Genomic DNA, 21,033 nt, shown 5'->3' on the forward strand with positions numbered 1-21,033 from the left:
TAATGTTTTGTAGGTGGGCTAGGAACTTGAAACTTGCATACTGATGTAACTCGAGGGCCAAGATTCCAGAAAAATCACAAAACTGTCAGGAAATGTCCATAAATGAAAATATTGATGAACAAAAGTTGGCTGTGCAGCCTCGCTCCTGCTCATGAGGGGTGACTTGACCCAATACAGTGGCATGTCACCTGATCTTCCACCATAACTCTCCAAGGTAGCAAGTGTTTAAAGGTTTTGTTGTGGTATGATTAAAGAAGTGTCTGGTTTTTTTGTCGTTTATGGACGGCATACAGTGGTCAGAGAAGAGGAGAAGAGGAGGAGAGGAGAGGGACTTGTAGGGCACAATTACGGTGTGCGCAGGAGTCAAAAGTTCCATCAGTATTGATCGCACCCCCAATCCACAGATAATTTAGTTTTAATGAAATGCATCATTTGATACTATGTGGTTTATGCTCGCACTGGGGAGTTCGACTTCACGATGCTGTGTCACTTCAGGTGTGCATTGTGAAAAAGAGTGACAGCGGGAAGATCTACGCTATGAAGTACATGAACAAGCAAAAGTGCATCGAGCGCAACGACGTGCGAAACGTTACGCGGGAACTGCAGATAATGCAAGGGCTGGAACATCCCTTTCTTGTCAATCTCTGGTACGTGCTCTGACATGTACACCATGCACACAGAGTCTTGAACCTACACTCACGAGTGTGAACACACACTATCTGTTTCCATCGCACCTATGTACAAGGCATTCACAAATGCAAAACTTTATTGCGACTCGTGGATAAGTTGTGAGCGCAAGCTTTATTACCACCCACAAAACATCAAGATCATTCACATAAACTTCTCGATGTTTCTGTACGATTTCTATCAGACCTTATGTTAAATCATGTACCTGAACTGTTCCCCCTCTGGGCCGGTGCTCCTGCCTCACACCGAGCTCGGCTACACGCTGTTGAAACCAAAGCTTTCAGAATCATTGTAATCTGCTGCGATGAAGCTAACTCCGAGGGCCTTTCACTCACTCACCGCAGGCAGGTTGGTGGTCTTTCTGTCTTCTACCGACTCCTCTCCGGCCTTGCTCCCCCAGCTCTCTGTGCTCTGCCCCCCAAATATTCCTACAGGTCGCACAAGATCTGCCAGCAACCCTCTTATGGTTAAACTGCCAAAATCAAGACTCTGCTCACCTTCACTCTTTCATTCCCCTTTTCTCCCGCCTCTGGAACAAACTCCCCCACTCCCTTCAATCGCACTCCTCCCTCCAGGTCTTTAAAACAGCTATTCAGCACTATCTCTTCATAACTAGATGGTATTCATAGAATGCATACCCTGTGCAATCAACTTGGTGCGAGCTAACTCTTCTGTTTTTGAAGGTTTTTTTTTTTGATCCAATATGGCTGCCAGACCACGTGACCGATGACATCATAAATGTACCATCTTTAATGCAATTGTGGCGTAGGTTACGCTCAATAAATTTCAAACTGATCAGACTGAGCGTTCTCCCTGGCGAATTATGACATCATTATTAAGGCACCAATTACGCATTGTTCACACCACTCATTCCCCATGCGGAGTTCTTCACAATGAGCCACGTTTCAATCTTTTCCATCGAGCGGTTTCGGAGATATAGAGGTGCAATCCATAATGATGAAACTGGCAGGATTCCAGTCCAATATGCATTCTCTAATTGTAATAATTTCAAGCAAGGTAAGCAATTCTCTTGCACGATATACCTAGAATTTTAATTGCACTTAAAAGAACCGTGCATTCGCTTGATCAAGGAAATGTATTAACGTTACTATGGAATATGTTTAATTGCATACAATTTCACTAATTATAGAATTTTAAATATCAGTTACATAATCATATATCCTCAATTGCTCCCACAGACGAAACCCTGCTTAATATGCTCCTTGCTATTAGCAACCACCTGTCTTCTGTAGTTGGTTTTGCTTGTGGTCAACTAAAGGTGAACATTCGTCGGCTAACATTGTGGGTCGTGCATGCCTCTTGGGTTTTTGTATATCTTTTTGGTCTACACCAGAAACCTCTCACGCGGTCTAATGAGACTCCCACCAGATCACATGAAAAATAAGGAGAGATTATTGGAGGAATGCATAACATATTCCTTGGACTCTCACACAGCCGAGTTCCACACGCCATATTTCACCCATTGACCAATGGTAGATAGGGCTTTTAACCGCTGGCCGAAGGTGCAGCCATACTGTCGTGAAATAGAAGAAGTCCAATTTATTTTTAATGACAGCATATGGTACATCACATGTTGTTGGCTGGATGTCAATGGCCTATACTTACCAACTTTTAACTTTGTCTTATCTGAGAAAGCAAGTTCCGCACAACAAATCCACTCAAAGGTTTGACGGCCTGAGCACATTGTTGAAATTTCCTTTGTTTTGTTGTCAAAGCTTATTTCTGCTCATCTAATATGATTTATTATTTTTGCCTCTGCGATGCTAGATTTAGTATGGCACCTTTAGTCATTCAATCCTCCTCACCCACAGAGCAATAAAAGGTTCTCAGCCAACGTCCTTCACATCCATTGGCAGAGGAACATAGGTATGACTGCATAACCAGTGGGTAGAGAGCTGTCTCTCCAAAAATTCTCTCCAAAGGGCGTGGGATGAAACAGAAACCATCTGCATGCTTTTCAATCTCCGAACATCAATGCACGTTCATCACTTGCTGTTCATTGGACGAACTCCTTAAACAAATTAGTGTTCGGACCACCTGACGATTACCTTTCGCAGACCCCGCACATGACCCACATCATACCATATGCTATGCATTGACAGGTATTCATTCCAGGATGTGGAGGATATGTTCATGGTTGTGGACTTGCTGCTTGGTGGTGACCTGCGTTTTCATTTGCAACGGCACACGCGCTTTTCAGAAGCAGTAGTTCACCTTTACCTGTGTGAACTTTCTCTTGCCCTCGATTACCTGCAAACCCAAGGCATTATACACAGGTTTGTGCATTTTATTTTATTTCAATTAAAACTACTGGGCCAAATTCATCTGGTGTGCAGATCATGGATGAAAATATTGGCTGATAAAAACATGATACTAACATACAACTGTTTTAAGGTACATGTTTGTGGAAAACTGAAATGCAGCTCCACTACGATCCTTAGATCCTGTAACAAAATGTTCTAAATGTAATTATGAGTGAGGATTCCACAGTGTGTAATTACCTTGTTTTGATGTCAAGAAAGCATTCTACCATATGTCATTAGCATTATTTGATGTGATTTGTTGCGTTTCACTGAGCTTTCTTCATTTGAGGGCAAAATTGAGTGAATATAATCAAGAAATCCAGCTTAGTTTGTGCTATAGAACTTTTGGAATTTGGAATTTTAGGTGTGCTGTCGTGTGCCATTTCCTCAGAGGTGGCTTCCGTCTGACCGCTCTCCCATCAAACCTAGATTTGTGAAGTGCTGCAGAGACTGGTCTCCTTCCGGCAGGTTCTCCCATCTCAGCCAAGCAACTATGTAGTTCTGTCAGAGTGGTCATCGGGTTCTTGCTCACCTCCCTGACAAATGTCCGTCTTGCTCGGTTGCCCAGTTTGGTCGGAAGGCCAGCTCTCGGAAGAGTCAGGGTCGTTCCATATTCTTCCCATTTCCTTATGATGGAGCTCACTGTGCCCTTGGGAACTTTCAACACTCTAGAAATTGTTTTATACCCTTCCCCAGATCTATGCCTCCTCCCGATTCTATATCGGAGTTATATGGACAGTTTATTGGACTTCATGGTAGAGTTTCTGCTCTGACATGCACTGTAACTGTGGGACCTTGTATAGAAAGTATGTTTCTTTCTCAATAATTTCCAATCAATTGAATTGGCCACAGGTGGACTCCAATCAAGTTGTAGAGACATCTGAAGGATGATCAAACGAAATTGGATGAAAAAAATTCCACTTCAACATTATAAGGCATTATGTGTCGATCAGTGACAAAAAAAATCTCAATTTAACCCATTTTAAATTCACGTTGAAACACAACAAAATGTAAAAAAGTCAATGGGTGTCAATACTTTCTAAAGGCACTGTATAATGTTACAGTTCTGCGACCCCCCCTCCTCCCCCTATTCAGCCTTCCACCCCCTCCAGAGGAATGCACATCCACGCACGTAGGTTTCTGGGTTCTGTTATTTCACTAGTATTTGCATTCAGGTAGTTCTCCCTATGTGTAGTGGGAAAACAGGAGATATGCATAATATGCTAGGGGCTTTGCGCAGTCTTCCTCTTCCTCCCTCCATTCTCTCTTTCCCCTTTTATAACTCGATATTCACAGCCATATAGGTTGGTAACTATTGCACATTTTGACACAGTATTTAACTCGGCTTCTCTTTCCAGACACATTTGGACACAGCTCCAATTCAGTGTCAAGACGGAGTTTATTTACCTCTCCAGACAGCGACCCTTAACAAACACGCAGAGTATATGCTTTATCCTTGATTCCCCTCATAAACAAAACATAACAAAACCAAAACTTGTGCTGAGGGAGAGACCGTTGCCCTGAGGGAGCAACCTGTGCTGCGCTGGTGAAATGGTGAAAGGCAGGCAGGCCAAGCAGAGATCTCTGGTGGAGGACGAGGTTGCACTACACTGCAACACACCGCACCACACTATGATACAGACCACCCCCTTCCCCCACCTACCTGGCTACCTGTATCAGGATCGGTACCCATCCATCGACGGTGCCCAAGTAAGACAAGGGCCGACGCTAAGCCCTGAATTCATTCTCCCCCTCCTCTATTTCTTCCTCACCCCGGAGTGTGATTCTGCTGGGCCCATGTCATGTGTGTAAATAATGAAGTAAGACTGGAGAAGGGTTTAAGTGGTAAGTGGGATTAAGATTTTCTGGTTGTGATTATTGACTTTGTGATTTATCGTATTGTGAATTGTGCTTGTAATTGCTTTCTTTTTTACCATTGTAAATTGAAAGTGTGTTGTTTTTTTTAAATAATTGTGACGCGCTCTGGCAAAACCAGACACTTGTCGGCATTTCTCTTTGCGAGAAAAAGTCGTAGAGTCAAAATATGACCACAGGGACCAAATTGAGATGTTTATATGGATAGAAAGAGTAACTTCTCTAGATTATTGGGCACCAAAACATTTTTCCAAGAAACAACAAAAGTTGTGAAATTCGACGAAGAATCTAAAATGTCATTCTCAAAATGTGCTCAAAAAGACACAAAGACCGCAAAATTTCGATGTTTTACTATGAGCCATACATCGTAATTCGAAGGAGATCGCTGACATACATGTTTGGTATGAATGAAAAGCTCTACGTGTGCACATCCTTTGTGCGTGTGAACTGTAAAGCGCGGCGTTACGCGCGCTGCTTGCGAGCAAGGAGGAAGCGGACAAGCGGTAACTTATAAGCGTCTTTATTTCAGGAGCTCACTGTAACACTCGCCCGCTCCGGGCTGCGCGCCCGGTGTATATCATGAGGCCACGCCTACCCCTCGGGCGTGGCCACTGCCCACTTGGTGCGCGGAATGATGTCACCACGCCAGTGGGCTTTTGTGTCCGCCACACGCGCCCCCCCAGAATTCCCGCGCACCTGGAGGGCCAGTTTGCGGGGCAGACGAATGACCCGGCCGAAGCGCCCCCTGGCGATCGGGGTGCAGGGATGCCAGGTGGGATGCCCCTGGGATGGGTGCAGGACGAAGACGTACTCCGCCGTGCGAAGCTCCGGGGCGACGTGCGTCGGTGGGTGCCCGTGGCATGCCGTTGGCACCGGGGCGAACCTCTGGGCGGTCTCTTGCAGAGCGGAGCACTGCTGTGCTCCGCGTCACCGAGGTGGCGTTCGACGGCGCGGGCGTGGGCGCCGTCGACGGCGCATTCGACGGCGCGGTTCCCCCTGCGGGCGGACCCCCGGCACCGCCAGCCCCGCCGCCACGCCGCCCCCCGGTCCTGCACCCATCCCAGGGGCAGACCATGGTGCCGTGGAATCGGGGAGGAACTCGCCCGGCTCCCGCAGCGGTTGCCCGAAGACCAACTCCGCCGCGGATGCGCGCAGGTCCTCCTTGGGCGCCGTCCGGAGGCCCAGCAGGACCCAGGGGAGCCTGTCGACCCAGCCACCGTCGCGGAGGGTGGCCCGGAGCGCGGCCTTCAATGAGCGGTGAAATCGCTCACACAGGCCGTTAGCCTGGGGGTGGTAGGCCGTGGTTCGGTGCAGCCGGACCCCGAGCCCCTGCGCGACCGCCCCACAGAGCTCCGAGGTGAACTGGGGGCCGCGGTCGGACGAGATGTCTGAGGGGGCGCCGAACCGGGCGACCCAGGTGGCGATGAAAGCCTGCGCGTCATCGGCCGCCGTTGTCGACGCCAAGGGCACGGCCTCCGGCCACCGGGTGGTGCGGTCCACCATGGTGAGGACGTAGGTGAAACCCCGCGAGGGGGGCAGAGGTCCCACCAGGTCCACGTGGACGTGGTCAAACCGGCGTTCCGGCACCGTGAACGGGGCCAACGGGGCCTGGGTGTGCCGGTGCACCTTGGCATGCTGGCACGCGAGGCACGTCCTGGCCCAGCCGCGGACGGCCTTCCGGAGGCCATGCCAGACTAACTTGTTGGCGATCAGCCTTTGGGAGGCCCTCGCGCCCGGGTGGGACAGGCCGTGGATGGCGTCAAACACCTGGCGCTGCCAGCCCGCGGGCACGATGGGGCGAGGACGCCCGAGGGAGACGTCGCACAAGAGGGCCGCGCCCGCGCCGTCAAACGCCACCTCGGTGACGCGGAGGCCCGTGACGGCGGTCCGCAAGGCCTGGACATCGGGGTCAGCGGCCTGGTCCGCTGCCATCCGGGCATAGTCGATGCCGAGGTGGACTGCGTGGGCGACGGCCCGGGAAAGGCAATCCGCCACCGGGTTGTCCTTCCCCGCGACGTGCTGGATGTCCGTCGTGTACTCGGACACGGCCGAGAGGTGACGCTGCTGCCGGGCCGACCACGGCTCGGTGACCTTGCCCATCGCGAAGATCAGCGGCTTGTGGTCGACGAAGGCAGTGAACGCACGGCCCTCGAGCGGATGGCGGAAGTGCCTGACCGCCAAGTGAAGCCCGAGCAACTCGCGGTCGAAGGTACTGTAACGGCGTTCGGGCAGGCGAAGCTGCCGGCTAAAGAACGCCAGCGGTTGCCAAGCTCCACGCACCCATTGCTCGTGCACCGCGCCCACCACATAGTCCGAGGCATCGGTGGTGAGGGCGATCGGTGCATCGGGCGCCGGGTGCGCGAGCATGGTGGCGTTAGCCAAGGCGAGCTTCGCGCCCATGAACGCCGTGTCCATCTGCTCGGTCCAGGTAACGTTGCCTTTGCCCGGCTTACCTCGGAGAGCTTCGTGCAGGGGGCGCAGGAGCTGGGCGATACGGGGCAGGAACCGATGGTAAAAGTTCACCATGCCCAGGAACTCCTGCAGCCCTCTGATCGGGCGGGGGCGCGGAAACCCCTTCACCGCCTCCACCTTGGCCGGCAGGGGGACGGCTCCGTGCCTGGTGACACGGTGCCCCAGAAAATCGATTATGGTGGCGCCGAACCGGCACTTTGCGGGGTTCACAATCAGGCCATGCTGGCCCAGGCATTCGAAGAGCGTGCGGAGGTGGCGTAGGTGCTCTTCGCGGGACGCGCTGGCGACGAGGATATCGTCCAGGTAGACGTAGACAAAATCCAAGTCACGCAGGACGCTGTCCATCAGTCGCTGGAACGCCTGAGCCGCATTCTTCAGACCGAAGGGCATGCGCAGGAACTCAAAGAGTCCGAATGGCGTGATGACCGCCGTCTTCGGGACGTCCTCCAGCCTGACGGGGACCTGATGGTAGCCGCGTATGAGGTCCACCTTCGAGAAGAAGGACATGCCCGCCAAACGGGCGGAAAAGTCCTGAATGTGGGGGACGGGGTAGCGGTCGGGAGTCGTGGCGTCATTGAGACGGCGATAGTCCCCGCACGGTCGCCATCCCCCGCCGGGCTTCGGCACGATGTGCAGCGGCGACGCCCAAGCGCTCTCTGAGCGCCGAACGATGCTGAGTCGCTCCAGGGTAGCGAACCCCGCTTTTGCCACCGCCAGCTTCGTCGGCTCGAGGCGGCGTGCCCGGGCGTAGACCGGTGGCCCGACGGTGGGGATGTGATGGGCCACCCCGTGCTTGACGGCCCCCGCCGAGAAGGTGGGCCGCGTGAGGGCCGGGAAGCCGGCGAGGAGGCGGGTGAATGCGTCCGCTGCCGGAAGCGTACAGACCAACGTGGCCGGAACCGAACCGTTCGGCAAGCCGCTTGGCAAGCCGCTCGTTGAGCTGGGCAACGCACAAGCGAGCGAGCTGAACGTCTCGGCCTGGACAAGACGTCTGCGCTTGACGTCGACCAGGAGCCCATTAGCGCACAGGAAGTCCGCACCAAGCAGTGCCATGGGCACGTCGGCGGTGACGAGCGTCCATCGGAAAACCTGCCCTCCGAACCGCAGAGAGAGGCAGCGTTTTCCGTACGTACGGATGGGCGTCCCGTTCGCGGCAAGCAGCACGGGGCCCCCACCCGTGGCGTGCTTGTCTGACGTGCCGGTGGGAACGACACTCACCTGCGCTCCCGTGTCGCACAGGTAACGGCGCCCGGAGAAGATGTCCGTTATGAACAGCAGGCTGCTCGAACGGCCGGCGCTCATCGCCACTATTGAGCGCCGGCCCAGGCGTTTCCCGACCTGTTGAAGGAGCATGGCGGATGACACTGCCGAGCTTCGTGGCCGAACTTGGCGTGGAACCAGCACCAGGTGGTGGAGCTGGAGGAGCGCGGCTGGCTCCGCCAGGCCGGTGGAGTTGGCGGGTTTCCCCGCGGTGGCGGTTTTCGCCGCGGCGGTGGGCGGGGCGTGGCGGCGGTCACGAGGTGCGTATCAGCATGCTGCGTATGCTGTATAAGCTGATGCTGTGGATCAGCAGCATCAGCAGCAGCATCAGCAGCATCAGCCACGAGGGCCGTGACGGCCACGCCGACTCTCGCCCGCGTGTCCGAAGCGGCGAAGTACTTGTCCGCCTCGGCTGCCAATGCTCGGGGTTCCGTTAGCCCGGTCCCGGCCAACGCGAGGCGAACCTGCGCTGGAAGTTGGCGACGGAAAAGCGCCCGGAATAGAGAACCGGGGGCTTCGTCGCCCAACAGTGACAGCATATGGTCCATTCGGACCGACGGGCGCGTGTCACCGAGCTCGGGGAGATCCAGGAGGCGGTCGGCCCGTGCGTCGTCCGTGAGGCCGAACGTGGCTAGGAGTAGCCGCTTGAGTGCCTCGTACTTGTGGCCGTCCAGTGGGTGGCGAAGGACGGACACAACTCGAGCGGCCGTGCCGGGCCCGAGGGAGGCGACGACGTGGCAATAGCGCGTGTCATCGCCGGTGAGGCGCCGAAGCTGAAATTGGGCTTCGGCCTGGACGAACCAGACTTCGGCCTGAGCCTCCCAAAATTCGGGAAGTTTGATGAAGTTGGCCATGGCAATGGCGTCGCGTGTGGAAGGATCGCTCCGGCAGATCCAACGTCAAGGGGGTCACCAGTAAAGCGCGGCGTTACGTGCGCTGCTTTCGAGCAAGGAGGAAGCGGACAAGCGGTAACTTATAAGCGTCTTTATTTCAGGAGCTCACTGTAACACTCGCCTGCTCCGGGCTGCGCACCCGGTGTATATCATGAGGCCACGCCTACCCCTCGGGCGTGGCCACCGCCCACTTGGTGCGCGGAATGATGTCACCACGCCAGTGGGCTTTTGTGTCCGCCACATTGTGAACTTTTAACCTAATTATCTCCATTGTTTAAACGAAAATATAATTGTCATTAAAATACCATCACTTCGTTAATTTTCAACCAATTAACATAATGTATATTGTATATCAAATGAAAGGTAAAAGCATGGGGAATCAGATGATATCAAAATCTCAATTTTGATTTTTGCCCCCAAGTGTCTGCTTTTGCCAGGACCAGTCACAATTGCTTGTAAATAGTTCTTGTTTCTTTGGTAAACAATTGTTTCCAACCTGCCCATTTCGTCTCTTTTCCTATTGACTCGGCTAAAGTCCAGTAGTGATAGCAGGGATCTTCTGGCCAACCAATTGGCTCCATAACATTAGCCGGACCCGTCCTCGGAAGTTCACTCAGCTGCCCCATATTAGATAAGATAAGGTGAGTACGAACCGTGGGTACGATCCACGGTTAGATTGCCCACGTCACATCCAGGAAAACGGTATCAGACGGAGAACCCTGGAAGATTTGGCCATCTGATTGGTGTTGGTGGTTGATTAGCAACCTACAGCATTGCGGGATTATCCTTGGCCAGTGGCCTCAGGACGGGTAGTCGGGAGGAGCTCGATAAGTCCACTCGTGGTGAACCCCGAAACCGGATCCGTAACTATATATATAGGTATAGCATGTATAGGTATAGGTATTGTATAGGTATAGCATGGACCGTGGACGCGTAGGAGACATCTCGACATATTTACGTAGGGAAACTGGGGCTTAATATTGTTTACGTGTCTTCACATGGGGGGTGGAGCTATGTTAACTAGGTAGGGATTTAAGTTAGTTCTCTGCAGTGTGATTTGTGGAATAAGCTAAGATTTTGTAATTTTTACAGCTTTTTTGGTTTTGTTCCACTGCAAACCAAAGAAATATATATGTGGACACCAATATATATTTTTTTCAACAATTTTCTGGAAGAAATGGTGCATTATTTGAAAAAAGTGCAAGGGTGCCAACATTTTTGGCCACGACTGTATTTCATGCCAACCCCCACAAACGTAACAATATATATTTATATATATATATATATATGTATATATATATATATATATATATATATATATATATATACACATCTATATATACATATACACATGCAGGTATACACAATATTATATGTTATTATATAATCTGCTGATAAGTCATGATTATAAAAAAAACAAATTGATGGTGTGAGTAGTAATCTGGTGGTGAAAGAAGGCCGCATTCCAGTGGATTTGGAACTGAGTACCCTCGTCCCTCTATACAAGGGGAAAGGTGACCCTCTGGAGTGTGGCTCGTACCGAGCGATAAAGTTATTGGAGCATGGAATGAAGGTATTGGAAAGGGTGTTGGAGAGGAGGATAAGGAAGAAAGTGAAGATCGACGAAATGCAGTTTGGATTTATGCCAGGAAGAGGAACGACAGACACGCTTTTTATTGTGAGGCAGTTGCAGGAGAAGTACATGGAGAAGAGGAAGAGGTTGTTTCTTGGGTTTGTTGATCTGGAGAAAGCATTCGATAGGGTTCCACACTAAGTATTGACATGGGCAATGAGGAAGTTAGGAGTGGAGGAATGGTTGATCAGAGTGGTGATGGCAATGTACAAAAGAGCACGCACAGCTGTAAGGATGAAGGATGGGAACAGTGGTGAGTTTGAGATGAAGGTGGGAGTGCATCAGGGGTCGGTACTAAGTCCACTACTATTTGTATTTGTGATGGAGGTGCCGGCTCAGAATGTAATGGAGGATTTACCGTGGGAGTTGTTGTGTGCAGATGATCTGGTGTTGATGGCGGAAAGTATGGATGGACTAAAGGAAAAGATGAACAAGTGGAAGGAATGTATGGAGGCAAAAGGTCTGAAGGTGAATATCAGAAAGACGAAGGTGATGGCAAGTGGTAAAGCATGTGGTGAGGTGGAAAAGAACTGGGAAGTGGCCATGTGCTGTGTGCAGGAACGGTGTCGGAGACATGTACAATGTGCGCTGAGTGGGTCCATCAAAAATGTAGTGGTCTGAGAGGGTCATTAACCAGTGTGGCAGCTACATTCAAATGTAAGGTGTGCACAGAGCAGAGGGAGCTGCAGATGGAGTAAATGTTGAGTTGGATCTTGGAGACGGCATGAAGCTGGAAGGTGTGAAAATGTTTTGCTACCTCGGAGACATGCTGAATGGAGAAGGTGGTTCAGACTCGGCAACGGTTGCTCGAGTGAGATGTGCATGGAAGAAGTTTCGGGAACTGAGTGGCGTGCTGATGAGGAGGGGAGTGTCGTTGAAGCTGAAGGGAAAGGTGTATGCTGCATGTGTGAGAAGTGTTATGATGTATGGGAGCGAGACATGGGTAATGAACGGAGAGCAGCAACGAAGGCTGGAAAGGGTGGAAATGCTAATGGTTCGGTGGATGTGCGGAGTATCGTTGAGAGAGAGGAAGACAAATGATGAATTGCGAAATATGATGGGAATAGAGCCTGTGATTGATGCTGTGAAGAGGAACAGGTTGAGATGGTTTGGTCATGTGTTGAGGAAGGATGAAAGTGACTGGTTGAGACGAGTGATGGAAATGAATGTAGAAGGAAGTAGAGGACGTGGAAGACTGAGAAAGACTTGGCTAAAGATGGTGGAAGAAGAAATGCGGGCAAAGGGGTTAACAAGGAGAGATGCAGAAAATAGGGCAAGATGGAGAAGATTGTCATGGGGACCGCAAGGCTCACCCCTGCTCTAGCAGGGAAAATGGCCTTAAAATGCATGTTGTTGTTGTTGTTGTTGTTGTTGTTGTATGGTGTGAGCATTGTAGGGGGGATAAGGGGGATTATCCTCAATCTTCAAGCTAGGATAACCCTTTTTGCTTTGTCGAAGGGTCAGCTTGTCCTTCCTTCCCACAATGGTTGTCATACCTCAATCAACATGCTGTTAATTCCATCCAATGTGCTTTTTTGTATTGTGGAAGGGGCATAAGTGCCTTACCTTAATGAATTGCATCCCCAAGAAGGTGCAATGTAAATCGTAGTGTAAACATGTCATCAGCAAATGCTACAAAAACGATATTAAGAAGATCAACCATTTGGCTTCACCTGTGGCGGCTCGAAAGGGAAGGCAGGCAGTCGAACAAAGCAACTGTCGTGTAAAAGCTGACACGGCTGATGGTCACTCCAGATCTACTGTGTGGATCCTTCCCTGCAGATCCCCAACACGAGTTGCATGTGCAAAGGTGGTGTTACAGAAACCAAATGAGCTTCATCAAAACAATTTTAGCATGACATTAATTTCCATTTTCTGAGCAAGTGCGTGTTTTGGTGCGGGTTTGTAAGGTATGTGAACAAATGCTTCTTGAACAAGCATTCTGAGTATTGTGCTGCAATACATGTCCCCTACCAAAGTTCAAAGTGCCATAACTTTGTCAAAAATGATCGAATATGCAAATTTCTGCACGGTTGATGCTGGTTGTCAAACTTGATCTGCGGTATGCTGAGACACATGTGTGTACAAAATTTTGTTGAAATCAGCCAATGTTTGGTGCAGTTATCGTACGGAAACCAAACTGTGACAGACGAACAGACTGATCTAATTAAATATGCAAATTTATGCACGGTTGATGCTGGTTTTCAAACTTGATCTGAGGTATGCTGAGACACATCATGTGTGTCACGCCTCGCCTCGTTGATAAGCCCGCAAGGTCGCTCCGTGCAGCGGCCTGCACGTATTGCACTGTGTGAATTATATAAATTATTACCAACTCACGGTCTGAGGTACTGGCGATTCAAGAGATATCCATTTTTTTAAATTTTAAATATTTTCGTTTAATTAAATCTGCCAAACCACGTGCCCTATCGCAAATTCCAAAAGGACATCTTAGTAGACTGACATGCTGAACAGATTTGTGAAGTTTCCCCTCGATTGGATCAAAAATGAGGGAGGAGTTCGGTTTTAAAGGTTCATGCTTAAAAACGTCATAACTCTGAAACCATGTGACGCATGACGTCATGCTCGTTGACTTTTTTGTTCGTCATGCGTATGCGATTCCGCCTGCAAAGCTTGGCCTCGATCTGTTCAGCCGTTGCAGAGAAAAGGGGTGTTTCGTGTTTTCACGAAAAACAATATGGCGGCCGAACCACGTGACCTGTGACGTCATAATTACCATTAAAATATTCCTCAGTCCGAGTCCCCCCTACCCTGAAAATTTGATCTCAATCGGTCCAATTATTGCAGAGAAATTGGTTTTTAAAGGAAATTAAAACTTTAAATGGCACTAAGTTAAGGATCATCAGAATTATCAGAATTCCCAAAGTTCAAAGTGCCATAACTTTGTCAAAAATGATCGAAACGTCGTGAAGTTCGAACTTGATCTGTAACTTATCATGAGGAAACCATGTGCCAAGTTTGAAATCATTAGCATTAAACGTTTAGAAAAAAAGTCCAGAAAGCTGTTCTTTGCGTGACGGACTGACAGACTGACAGACTGACGGACGGAGGGACGGCGTGCAAACCTACACCGGTAGGGGACTAATAATGCACCAATTGCATATTACATTCCACATCAAAGCATCTGAAATACTGCGATCGGAAAAACTATAAACGTCAATCTGTCTGAAAGGTAATGCCATTTTTGTCCAAATTATGCTCAGATATTTACATATGATTTTAAAAAGTATATGAGTGATTTATTGCTCATAGTTTATAGATATACAAAATGCAGAACATGTGGTATACATTAGGAGACATCATTGTATTTACCTCCGCCATCGAAGGTGGATAGAGGTTATGTTTTAACCGCTGTCTGTTTGTCTGTGAACAAGATATTTCAAAAAGTTGTGGACGGATTCGGCCGAACTTTGGCAGAGAGGTAGCATATTTGACAATGACGAAATGATTAGATTTTGGTGAAGATCCGGATTCGGATCCGACTACAAGAATTTTTAAGTGATTCTTCACCATTGACTGATAGGGCCAAAAACGAGACATAGCAGGATATCTCAAAGAGTTATGGGCGGATTTGGACCAAACTTGGTAGACAGGTTGGGTGTGTGACAAGACCGAATCGATTCGATTGTGGTGAAGATCTTAATATGGATTCGGGTGTGACAATTATTTAATTTTTGAAGTGATTCTTCACCATTGACTGATGGGGCTAAAACCGATATGTAGCACTATATCTGAAAGAGTTATGGGCGGATTTGGACCAAACTTGATGGACAGGTTGGGTGTGTGACAAGACCGAATCGATTCGATTGTGGTGAAGATATGAATGTAGATTCGGATACGAGAATTATTTAATTTTTGAAGTGGTTCTTCGCCATTGAGAGATCCGCTGAAAAAGCGATATACAACATGATATTTAAAAAAGTTATGGATGAATTATGACTAAACTTGGTGGACGAGTTTGTTAGATGAAAAGAACACGCCGATTAGATTTTGGTTCTGGTCCTAATCCAGATCCGACCTATCAGTGGCATAGAAACCATAACCTGTTCAGCCTGGTGGAGGTATGCACTTTACCGAGTGCTGTTCTAGTTATACATGATTTACATGGAAATTAGTTCACAATTGACAAACACATCCAGCATATGGGATTTGAATTTCAGTCCAGCTGCATCATGGGCCGGTTGTTCAGTTCAGATTGTGTGCTCATTTCATGCCCTTGAGGGCAACAATTATTTTCCCATGCGGACTTGCAATTTGCACTAATGAGTAGATAATTCGTTGCTATTAACTCTGCTGGTAACACTTGGTTATGGAACACCTGGTTATGGAACACTTGGTTGCATTCTCGCATTGTCCTTCTGTGACTTTATCACTTCTGAACGAAATTTAAGCTTCGGTCAAAGCAGTCTTCGTCCAGCGAATGCATATTTGACCGGGACCAAATTATGGACTTGGTCTGCTGGTTGTGTCATTACTGAAGCACAGTGACTCTGCACTGCAGGACAGTAACTTGGAACTTGGTCCATACACCGGCTATCATGGAACTACTCTTTTTGAAAGGAACCGTGGTATTTTTAATGGCCACCAGCAAATGTGAGAAGTCGGAACAGCTAGCTCAACGTCTCCCCTGAAGGAGTGAAGGATGGTATTGATGGTATCTCCTCAATGGTATCTTTGGTGATACCAATGAGGAGATCTCCACCACCATGTTTACCTCCACCACCATGTTTACCTCTATCTCTCTCTGAAGGATGGTATTGATGGTATCTCCTCAATTATGCAGCGTTCACTTTGTAGATCGGATTCGAACTTCGACTGGACAACTGAATGACTGAGGTATTCTGTCAGCCAGGCGATGCTGCACTGTTATAAATAACCCAGATGATAAGGAAATGTCATAATTACCTGACAGCCAACAACAAATGTACAGTAGTTACTGGAGGCAAAGGGGGTAGAGTGTTGGCAGAGGGGAGCTACCCTTTTTTCATTCGTAATATGTAGATGGCCTTGGTGCAGACTCTTACAATTGAATGTGTTTGGTGTAAGCTTATTTTTCAACTGTTTATCCTTATGAAATGAAAATCTTGCTAAATTTTAAAGACAATCGCTTTGGCTGTACCTCTGTATAGCACAAAATTGCTAATTTTGCTTTTAAATTTTGTGTCCATAACACACACACTCTCTCACTCTCTCTCTCTCTCCCTCTCTCTCTCTCTCTCTCTCTCTCTCTGTCTCTGTCTCTGTCTCTGTCTCTGTGTCTCTCTCTCTCTCCCACCATTCCTAGTCGTACCCAACTGCTCCTGGACTATTTTGCACCCGAGAAGGTGGAAAAGTTTCTGTCAACCCTTGACTTTGACTGGATGGGTTGGCCGGCATCAGTTCACGTGTCCTAAAACCTGCCCTGTTGCTCCAGTACTTCCTCTCTCTGCCAATTTCAACCTGTCATTTACCCTAGGTCATCTTCCATCTGCTTGGAAATAAGCCAACATCACAGCATTACATAATAAATAGCACCGCAAAGCGGGCGTAACCCCTCAGCCCATGCGTTGTGGAAACCAATTTCAAGATGGCTGCCGTGGCGGCCATATTGAAAATCGCAGCGTGCCCATTTTCGAAAGGAACCTTCCTCTACTCAACCCCAACACACACTGCAAAAATGGATTTAATTGGACAGGCCATTCTGCTCGAAATTGACGGAAACCAATTTCAAGATGGCTGCCGTGACGGCCATATTGAAAATCGCAGCGCGCCCATTTTCGAAAGGAACCTTCCTCTACTCAACCCCAAAACACACTGCAAAAATGGATTTAATCGGACAAGCCGTTCTCCTTGAAATTGATGGAAACCAAAAATTGATGGACGCCCGGACGACGCCCGTGACGACAACACCCCTTAGCCCAATTTGGGCTGAGGGGTGAAAAGGTGCAAAAACGGACCCCTCAACTACTGACCAATTAGTTCACTTACATTCATCAGCACGGTCATGGAATCCAGCATCGCAGCTTATGTAAAATCATTAGATTTTGGTGAAGATCCGGATTCGGATCCGGCTACTAGAATTTTTAAAGTGATTCTTCACCATTGGGAGATAGGGCCAAAAACGATATATAGCAGGATATCTCAAAACGTTGTGGATGGATTTGGACGAAACTTATTGGACAGGTTGCGTGTGTGACAAGGGAGAATCGATTAAATTTTGGTGAAGATCCGGATCCGGATAGTAGAATTTTAGAGTGATTCTTTACCATTGGGAGATAGTGCCAAAAACTATATAGAGCAGGATATCTCAAAAAGTTGTGGATGGATGATTTCGATTAAATGTGATTCTGTATTGTGATTTTCTTGTCTACTCTGGGATACAAAACGTAAACTGTTCACCTGGCGGATGTATGCTCTCTACTGAGTGTCATTCTCGTTTGTTCTGTATCTATCTTGACCACCACTTGCGTTCTCTGTTACCCCTCATCGTTACCTGCATCTCTTGTTTGCTCGTCTCCATCTATTTTCTTTCTCTGCCCTGTTGTTGGCATTTCCCCTTTTCCTGCTGTTCCTTGTGTTATCTATATATATAAAACACAGTTTGTGTGTGTGTAATGTTACCGATAGACTCCGAAACGGAGAGGCTCACGTACTTGATATTTGGCACAGACATGGCCATTGAGCCTGGGAAGGACATGGCCGACCTAAAAATATTTGACGAGATCCATATTTTTTATTCATATTTACCTCAGCGCATTTCAGCGAGGAATATTATACACGGAATCTGAGCGGTGGCAGAGCAGCGCGCTGATTCGCTCAGAGCGATCACGTGATGTTCCATTCCCGCCGCCAGACCATCTGTATATATAAAACACAGTTTGTGTGCGTGTAATGTTACCGATAGACTCCGAAACGGAGAGGCTCACGTACTTGATATTTGGCACAGACATGGCCATTGAGCCTGGGAAGGACATGGCCGACCTAAAAATATTTGACGAGATCCATATTTTTTATTCATATTTACCTCAGCGCATTTCAGCGAGGAATATTATACATGGAATCTGACCTGGTGGCAGAGCAGCGCGCTGATTCGCTCAGAGCGATCACGTGATGTTCCATCCCCGCCGCCAGACCATTGAACATAAAACACAGTTTGCATGTGTGTAATGTTGCAATGTGTGTAATGTACGGGTCTCCCTTCCCCCGCCCGGCAACGCCGGTACTGGAGGGCGTCACAGGATCGGTGAGTCTCCAAAATCCGCTTCGTGCTGTTGCGAAGATGCAGGACGATGTTGCGATTGTTGTGCTGCTCTCCGACAATGAGAACTGCAACGTCATTGTTGACTGGCCCTCCCCTTCCCTCCCCCTTCCCCCTCCCCCCCCCTCCCCCTCCCCCTCCCCTTCCCCCTCCCCCCTCCCTTTCCCCCTTCCTTTCCCTCCTCCCCCTCCCCCTTCCCCCCTCCCCCTCCCCACCCCTCCCCCCTCTCCCTTCCCCCTCCCCCTCGCCCTTCTCTCCACCCCTCCCCCTTCTCCCCCCTCCCCTCCCCCCTCCCCCCCTCCCCCCCTCCCACCCTCTCCCCCTCCCCCTCCCCCCCTCCCGCCCTCTCCTCCCCTCCTCTTCTCCCCCCCTCTTCTCTCTTCCCCCCCTCTTCTCCCCTCCCGCCCCTCTCCTCCCCTCCCCCCCCGTTCCCCTCCCCTCTCCTTGCCCCTCCCCTCCCCCGCCCGGCAATGCCGGGTACTTCTGCTAGTATTGTTATGTTTGTGAGAGGTTAGGCAATGAAATACCTTTGGGCCAGGTCGGATTATGTAGGGTGGTGTGCTCCGTATTGTTACGTGGTCCTCCCGGTGACTACCTGGTCTCGGTGACCCCCGGACCGTGAGAGGAACTCCGCCAGAAAGATTTATTATGTATGCGCTTTCGTAACGCAATCAATATGAATTCCAACCAAGAAAAAACCCCACACCAAGGATCCGGAATAATCAATGATATATTCCCCGAGCAATCAACCATCAACAATCAGCAATCAATAGTACAAAGATGTAAACTCATCGACATTAACTCTAAGATGGCCATCTTATACATTCCTCACGTGAGCCCCACTCCCAACTCCCTCCGTGGTCAATGTCTCTTACAATGTCTCCGTACTCCTGTAGTTCGATCTCCGCACGTGGGCGGTTGAACGGACCCTTCCTGACGTGCTTTCACCGGGCACGTCCCGTACCGGGAACAACGGCTGCAGTGCGCACCTCCTGGCCAAGCAAAGCGGGTAATGTAAAGCAGGCAAAGCAACACGCGGCTTGCCCAGCGCGCGCGGCCCCAGGTGCGACCCGTACGCGGCCTTGTAGACGGCGAGGCGAACTGTGCCAGCTGCTTGGTTTCGTGCACGAACCCACAGTGACTTGACGTGTCAAAGGGTAGTTACACGTCCCGGTAACTCCTCTCGCCAGACGGGCTTTGAAACGCCGATTCTCTTACGTTGCTCAATCGACATCCCTCGCGTCCGAGCTCGGCGAGGAAGAAGAAGAATCGTCGCGTCTCCAGGACCTCGTGTCTTTTCTTCTTCCGTTTCCGGTCTCCTTTTTCGCAGAAGGGCTCCTGACCCTTTAATCACAACAACCTTTAATCGACTACACATTGATAAGCAAACCCGGAATAGTAATTCACATAAATATGTAACACTCCCCCCCTTCAAGAAAGAAAGTTTGAACCCAGCGAAAACTTTCTTTGCCGGCCAACTTGGATAAACAAACCAGATAACTCACCCCCCCCCCCCCCAACTCATCAGTTCCCCCCAGGCACAGTCATCACTTAAAAATAAAGCAACAAAATTTCACACGATCCCCTAGATTAATTCCCTCTGGACCAAGCGTCAACCACTTCTAGTTTCTCTTGAATGACGGTTAAGAGGTGGTGACCAAAGCCCCCAAATTTAAACCTCTCTATAGCACTTTTTCGGGAGGCCCAGCGGAATATTCCCTACATGGACGCCTTAAGGAATGTGGAGTTCACGGTTAGTCCGGGGAGGAAAGTTCATTACATGGACGCCTTTAAGAACGTGGAGTTCACGGTTAGTCCGTGCAGGAAAGTTCACTACCTGGACGCCTTTAAGAACGTGGCGTTCACGGTTAGTCCGTGTAGGAGCCCCGGCTCGGCGGCTCCCCCGTATATAGTGCTTCAACTTCTCCAGACTCCTAACCGTTACGGTGGGACCCCTTGTCCCAGCCATTACCTGACTGGCGGTGTCTTGTGCTTGCAAACGTGACAAAGCCGAACCCTCTTGACCGTTGCGTTTCCCTGTCTTTTACCACCCGCACTTCCACCAGCGGCCCATATCTGTTGAAGACAGAGGTCAGAACTTCTTCCTCTGTGTTGAAGTTCAGTCCCCCTACAAATAACTTGGAACTTTTGTCGCCATCCCGAGCTGGTGGGGTGTTATTTTCCCTGCTGTGCTCTTTACCAACCCTCGGGTTACCATAAATTTGCCCCCCGGCCAAATCATTCCCGATAATCACAGATACTCCCTCTACAGGAAGCGTGGCTTGTAAACCGACGGTGACCGGTCCTGACACCAAATCGGATTCCAAATGGATGACATGAAGTGGGGCACTAACACAGCCACCGATCCCTTGTAACCGAACACTATCACCAGTTGCGGTACTCTTTGACAATGGCAAAATGCCTTCAAGCATTAAGGATTGATGGGCTCCTGTGTCCCTCAAAACCCTAACCGGTCTTGGGTTAGTCAAGTCTCCCTTGAGTGAGACCAACCCCTCATAAATAAATGGTTGGTAACTCTTCTGTGGGCGATTTCTTACGTTTGCCATCGCATTCGGAGTTGTACTAGTCGGACTCCGCTCTGGGTCTTCCCTTTTCATGAGGTAACAACTG

General features: G+C 49.4%; 1 protein-coding gene across 1 annotated transcript in view; it reads left to right on the forward strand.

Moving 5' to 3' along the window:
- LOC137420704 (serine/threonine-protein kinase 32B-like) overlaps positions 1 to 21,033 on the forward strand; it is a 148,500-nt gene that overhangs the window by 55,289 nt on the left and 72,178 nt on the right. Inside the window, exons 4-5 of the mRNA XM_068105989.2 lie at positions 496 to 647; positions 2,811 to 2,984. Of these exons, the coding sequence (XP_067962090.1) occupies positions 496 to 647; positions 2,811 to 2,984 (326 nt within the window). The remainder of the gene's footprint in view (positions 1 to 495; positions 648 to 2,810; positions 2,985 to 21,033) is intronic.

The sequence above is a fragment of the Myxine glutinosa genome, chromosome 2 (assembly GCF_964187855.1).
Source record: "Myxine glutinosa chromosome 2, kmMyxGlut1.1, whole genome shotgun sequence".
NCBI lineage: Eukaryota > Metazoa > Chordata > Myxini > Myxiniformes > Myxinidae > Myxine > Myxine glutinosa.